Genomic DNA, 7049 nt, shown 5'->3' with positions numbered 1-7049 from the left:
ACAACGTTTGTACCATCTCGCCATTCATGTAACGCGTCACTCCGGTCCACCTTGTAGCGTCATTGAATGTCACGGCGGGCGGACGCTCTGCATCGGCGTCCGCCAAGGTCGGTCCGGATCCCCGGGCCGAGGCGGGCGGAATGTTGCGGCCTAATCAGCGCGACCGCTGATCGGCCGGTTTAAATGTGCGTGCGAGAGCGTGTAAACACGGTGACTCACCGTCCGGTAAGACGGTGGGCGACGTCACGCGTTTTTGCCGGATTCGAGCGTTGCGCGCTTCCGAGAATCCGGCAGTTAGTTCTGCGAACACCTGGTCGACAACGCACGCACGGAATCGCCCTTTTTCTTGGTCGCACAGCGACCCACGCTCCCAGCGAGACCAAAAACGGTTCACGAGCCCTCGAGCCTAGCGCATAGTACAAAGTGTTACGTCTCTTGTTCGGACCATTGCGTGTTAACCAGTCGTGTCTATTCGTGCTGTCTTCCGTGGAGTGTTCGTCCTCTTTGTTAACGACGCCCACGTGCCGAATAAAAAACGTTCATCCGTCCATCGTTGAAGTGCCTTCCTTCCCTGACCGACCAGTGGCACTCCACACGCCGTCTCAGGCATTCAGAATAAAGAGTACCGACCGAGAGTCGCAACCTATTTAATTATTATAATTCCTTTAAAATTATAAAGTGTTAATTTATGTTTGGTTGTATGATTTAGAAGTGTTTTCCTGAATAAACACTATTAAGTTAAATTCTTGTTCTTGAATTTTAATTCTTTATCGCACGCCACTCGAACCAATCCCGAAATCCTGTAAGAAGCGTTACGTCACGGTCGAAACCGTTACACGCGTTATACTCTGCAAGTAGACGCGATAGCGAATCGGTCCATCTATAGGTTCCAATCAGCGTAAACAGTTTCCACATATTGTTCTTCAAAGTTCGATTGAAACGTTCTACGACGGAGGCCTTCATCACCGAATACGTTGAATAATGATTAATGTCGTGCTTTTTCAAGAGTTTCTGCACATCGGTGTTGTAAAATTCTTTTCCTTGATCGGTTTGCAAATTTTTCGGATATCGATCTCTAAATATCTTTGCAAACGCTTTAGTCACCTCAGCGCCACTTTTAGTCTTGAGCGGCAACGCCCATGCATACTTGCTCAACACATCGATGACGGTGAGTATGTAGTGGTGACCCTGGTTGAATCGCGAGTATGGACGCATTTCTACAATGTCAGCTTGCCACAGATCGTCGTATCCCCGCACCATGACGCGCCTCCGAGGAAAATGTCTTCAAGCTGGAGCGTGCAATTCCTCCACAAGTTGTAGCTTCTTGTGGCCATGGTTTTCTTTACTCATGGATTTCGATAATGGCTGCATGTTTGATCGCAGATGTATCTTTGCCACGAATGATGCGATAATTATCATGTACGTGCATTATGTGCTCTCCACCGCCACAAGGAAATTCTCGACAAGTTCAACCGTCTCGCATGATTCTCCTTCGCATTGTTGCTGCCGGATAGGATTCAATGCTTGCGATATCTTTTGAACGCTGTTTTGCAACGTCAGCATATCTCTCTGAAACGCGACCAGCTTCATCTCTAATTCTTCCTGCTGCTCTCTCAAAAGTTTAACGCTTGTTAGCAAAGTTTCGGATCACTCGCGTCGCAGGATCGGGATACTCGCGTGGAGGCTGTCTTTGACTTAAGCACTAAATGTAATCTTAAATATAAGTCTATTTACAGTATAATGCAATAAAGAGTTATAGGGCACAATTATTAAACAATTATTACTTTAAATTTAATATCAGCGGTACTGGTTCCCCGGCACGATTAACCAGTTTAATTCTTAAACAGCGCGAAGCACGTGGAATCGGCACGATTCTCGTAGCAAGCAAGCGTTTCAAGCAATTCAAGCGAAGCAGGCAAAGCGTTTTAACAGGTGTTACCTCTCGGATGGCTCGGCGACAAGTAGATCGAGGAAATCTCGCTCGATTTCCTCGAATCCGCGTGCTCTCCCCCTTCCATCGATCGGCGATAAGATCGATGCTCCACATGAACAAGGGGGGATAGAATTTTGCGTCACCACGCCTGAGTTAACTCGGGCTCGGGAGATGGCGCAATAAGTACTATTTTTCTTGAACAATGCTCTTTTCCACATATAGTTTATTAACGGCATCTGTGTCGGCCACCGGCTGAGCTACGCGTCGTATCTTGCGCGATTTTGCATCAAAGTCGGCACCGGTCACGCAAAGAGCGTTATCACGCATATAATTTCGAAGCATGCCGCTCCATTTGTAATAGTCCATTGTAGATGCTCCACTCTTCTCGAGCGATACCCCAAATTTGTTGATCGGCATCTCGACGCATACAGTGCACATCATCGCCGTGCGGTTTAATTTATAATGAGGCCTGCCTCACGGAGTTCCTCGATAATCGATAGAATTTCGTTGTCGTGCGAGTTGTTACCCGCCTGACGCAACGCTTCCAGCAAACGCAATCGATCCACCAGCTCGTTGGGATCATCCCAGTGCACATAATCGATCTTGTTATCGCTTACCACCATGACTCGCGGTGTCCTTAGACCTTTCCCCGCTTTACTGGTCAATACACGGGGTAGTAGTGGCGCAATTACATGTTTGTACTTGTATCCCTTGTTACCCAATATGGGGTTTTGTGCGCTATGGCCACGTCTGTGAGCATTCGTCATCAGCAGTATACTTTTGTATTTTTGTTTATCAGCATCTGTGTATATAGCATCATCGGGAATTCTCTTGAAAATCAGTTCGTACAGACCGGGCGTTCCTCCATATCTTACACCGTCTATGATTATATTATCATCCTTGTCCATATCGAAAGCCTTATCCCCCAGCATCATTCCACTACCACCAAAGTGTACACCGTACACATAATCTATGGTCGTATCCCTATCACCACTTAGGATTGCGCTCATGTATTTTTGTCCCAGCGGACCGAAATGGTTGCGAAACGTTTCTTGCCCCTCGGATGTTTGGAGTTGCTCTCTAATAGATGCTGCAAGCGACTCATCGGCAGAAGTTTCGTACACGTCTTCGTCATCATTGGTTGTGAGCGACTGTACATCTGGAAATGTATTTATTGACGCAGGAGGAACCGTGGAATCGTTTGATGTGACATTCAACCGTTTCCGCTTCGATTGAACTGGTGTGGAGGTTACGAGCGAATTTTCCAATGACATGTATAACTGTTTACTATTTCTTTTACGCGATGCGTTCCATTTCGGCCGGATTTTTGTTTTAGGCGTTAATGTCTCAATGCTCATACTCGTCGCAGGTGATATGATAGCTTCTGGCACAGCAGTATTTTCCACAATATGGTTTAAGGGCTCGGTAATAGGTTTAAAGTATCTTTCCAGCGCGATATCTTCATCCATCTTGTCAGTCTTCAAAGACTGATGTTTCCTGCGAATGGATTCGCTAGTTTTTGCAATTTCCATCGCTATTCTCTCGCGATCCTTAAACTCCTGACTACTAATCATCATTGTATCGCAGACGTTGCTTTCCCACCGACGTGTTGACGACGATTGAGCATCTAATGTACCGCAAACTCGTTAAATCCCTATCTATAACGTCCATTGGACATCGCGCTATCTTTATCTATCATCATGAAACCATACTCCCGCTGCCAACAATTACGACACAAAGCCCAGAAATCCTCGTAAGACATATCGGTGTTTACATGATCGTTGTACACATGTTTCAAGTTGGTACCATCCTGCTTAAACAATATCAACAGATTCGCATTGTCGCGTATAAGATGTTTGGGAATCTTTGCATACGTCTGACAGAGATAGAAGCAGTCAACGTTCGAGTGGCGCCCCATTGCAAAGTATTCCCTTATCGTATCTTGCTTGTCGCATGCCACGTCATCAAAGATAAAAATGGAATTCGGAAGCGATTCACTCGGTGGGATGACGTCACTGTTATTTGAAAATGTAAAGTAAATGTAAATGCCAATTTCATCTATCGGAGTCAATAAATTCTCCAAATACTTATATTTTAGCTGTTGCAACGACTTGGAATACACGTACACGTTCTCGAAGCACACGCCGTGAGGACTTTCCAACAAGCTGACCAGCACGTTGGTCTTTCCACAATTTGATGGGCCACAAATGAGGCAGCGTATAGTGTTTGGTAGCATGCTACCGTGTCTGCGTCTCGTTTTCGGAGACATCATTTGCGATTGTTAGAAAGCTTAGCAGAGGAGCGGCACTGCGAATATCCTAGTCTATTATTTTAGCACGAGAGTTTTATAAAAACGTTCACGAATATATTTATACAATTATGTACACGGTTTCAATAAACTACACACTATATACAATAAAATATAGCAATGGTTGAATTTAGATGGGTTGCAGCAAATAGGAGCTCAAGCAAGTAAGCAACACAGCTAGTTACAAGCAAAACGTATCTTAATTAAGCAAAGGTGCGAAAAGCAAAAAGAGTGCGTAGCGTATGAACTAAAGCAGAGCGACTAACGGAGCGCGATCCAGGAAACCGGCGTCGATTTCCTGGAAGGAATAGCCTTCCCCTTCCATCGATCGCGATTCGAGGGAAGGGGCAGTGATCGCTGCTCCACATGAGTCAGTGGGCCGAGCCACTGATCGCCTAATTACTATCGGTTCGGGGAGATGGCGCGAGCAGGCAGGATTTCTTGTACATTTTCTCCCCGGCATTCAGCGAACGATGAATAAATTCCCGAACAATCGATGGCCTGGTCGATTAGGTGTGGTCAGATCGAGAGACGGTGGCGCCACTGAACTCAGGTGGAGGTGCCTGGCAACGCAGATGGAGGCTGAGAAGCGATCAAGATTGTATTGGTTCCGGGACCTGTGCAGATGGGAGAAATACCAATTTTTGAATGGGTCGTACAAATTCGGAACGCGTAGTTTTAACAGTGACGACGCGTGTTAATCCATCCGCGCCCGTGTGGAGTTTAGTGACCCGAGCAAGTGGCCACTGGGCAGGTGAAGTTAGCTCATTTTTGACGAGGCACAGATCACCGATTTGAGGCTGTGGATGCTGTTGGGCCCATTTGTTGCGTGCCTGAAGAGACTGTAAGTATTCCCTGGACCAACGTCGCCAGAACTGCAACCGCATTTGTTGTAGTAGGTGCCACCTTGAAAGCCGATTCGATGGGACGTTATCGACGTCTGGATCGGGCAGACTGAGCAGCGCCTCGCCGATCAAAAAATGCCCTGGTGTCAGCGTGCGCAAGTCTCCAGGATCGTCGGACATAGCTTGCAGTGGTCTAGAGTTCAGACAGGCCTCAATTTGATGAAGCAGTGTCGAAAGTTCTTCATAGGTGAGGTGTTGTTCTCCGATGACCCTCCGTAGGTGGTATTTGGTGGATTTGACGGCCGCTTCCCATAGCCCTCCGAAATGCGGGGCAGCCGGGGGGTTAAACCTCCACTCAATACCATCCTTCAGTAGAGTCGAACTGATGAGGTCGTGTCCGTTGTCGAGGTGGACCAACATGTCACGAAGCTCTCGGGCGGCCCCTATGAAATTGGTCCCTCGGTCACTCTGAATCACGGCGCAGAGTCCTCGACGGGACGTGAATCGCCGCAAGGCAGCGAGAAAGGCCTCTGTGCTACAATCAGAAACGAGCTCTAAATGAACCGCGCGAGTACTAAGGCATACGAACAACGCCACGTAGCCCTTATATGTGCGTTGACCTCTGCCTCGACACATCAGCAGAGTTAAAGGTCCAGCGTAGTCCAACCCCACGTGCAGAAAGGGGCGAGCTGGTGTCACCCGAGTAGCCGGCAAATCACCCATCAGTTGGTTCCCTGTTGCAGCTCGCCAACGTAGGCAGGTGGGGCAGCGATGGAGAAGGGCCTTGACGCGCTGTCGCCCCTGAGGAATCCAATATCTCTGGCGTAGCGTGGCCAATGTGAGCTGTGTCCCACCGTGCAGTGTTCGACGGTGAGCCTCGGCCACCAGCAGTTCAGTCAACCGATTGTCGCGTGGTAGCAGCACCTGGTGTTGGGCGTCCTGTGCCAGGCTAGAATGGCGCAGACGCCCTCCGACACGGAGAAGGCCTTGCTCGTCCAAGTACGGGTTCATTCGTAGGAGCCGGCTTCGGTTAGGTAGTGGACGGCCTGCCTCTAGCTGCTGTATTTCAGGTGTGAAGTCCTGCAGTTGAATGATACGTAGCCACCGTATCCGGGCGGCTTCTATTTCGGCTGGGGTCAGACGGCATCCTCTCGTACCGGTTGGTTTCCGTGGCAGCCACCGCAAGCACCAGGCAGTGACTCTAAATAATAAGTGAACGGATGAGAATCTTAACAACAAGTTTTCCCCCGGTGCAGGTTCACCCGACGTCGCGGTGGTGTGGGTGCGGGCCTCCAGGTCCGTCATGGGCAGTGGAGACGGTTGCACGTTGCACCAGCTCCCCGGCGTGGTCAGCCAGGCAGGTCCCGTCCACCACAGAGCGAATCCAGGTAGCTGGCTGGGAGATAGACCTCGGGAGGCGCAGTCAGCAGGGTTGTCCTGACTGGGAACGTGGCTCCAGTGTGCGTCAGGCAGCGTGCGTTGAATTTCAGACACCCTATTAGCCACGTAAGTCTTCCAGCGGGAAGGGTGTCCTTGTATCCAGGCTAGTGTGATGGTGGAGTCGCTCCATAAATGAATGGGTTTTCCGCTCAAGCCCAAACTCTCATAAGTGATAGACACTAGCCTGGTCAGCAGGACGGCAGCGCAGAGTTCTAACCGTGGCAGCGAGACTCGTTTCAAAGGTGCCACCTTGGTTTTGGCAGTGATTAAGTGGGTGTCGGCTATGTCTTCGCGGTTAACGACTCGGAGGTACACCACTGCTGCGTAGGCTCGCTCCGAAGCGTCTGCGAAGCCATGGATCTCCAGTAGCTGAGGTGATTGCTGTACTCCAAGCCAGCGTGGGACGGCGATACGGTTGAGGTCAGGCAGCTCTTCGATGAACTGCCTCCAGGAGTCGGCATCAGTAATCGGCAAGGGTGAGTCCCAGTCTAATTGTAGTAGCCAGAGAGACTGCATGAATATT

At 49.2% G+C, this 7049-nt stretch overlaps 1 protein-coding gene across 1 annotated transcript; it reads right to left on the bottom strand.

The window, feature by feature from the left end:
- Positions 1–4834: 4834 nt before the first annotated feature.
- Positions 4835–6097, bottom strand: LOC143376991 (uncharacterized). Its single transcript, XM_076827842.1, has one exon. It carries the CDS (start codon positions 6095–6097, stop codon positions 4835–4837), a length of 1263 nt encoding a protein of 420 aa, XP_076683957.1.
- Positions 6098–7049: the final 952 nt, after the last annotated feature.

Source organism: Andrena cerasifolii, chromosome 15 (assembly GCF_050908995.1).
Source record: "Andrena cerasifolii isolate SP2316 chromosome 15, iyAndCera1_principal, whole genome shotgun sequence".
In the NCBI taxonomy this organism is placed as follows: domain Eukaryota; kingdom Metazoa; phylum Arthropoda; class Insecta; order Hymenoptera; family Andrenidae; genus Andrena; species Andrena cerasifolii.
Note: the sequence above shows the minus strand (reverse complement) of the source record. Positions and strands in the feature narration are given on the sequence as shown.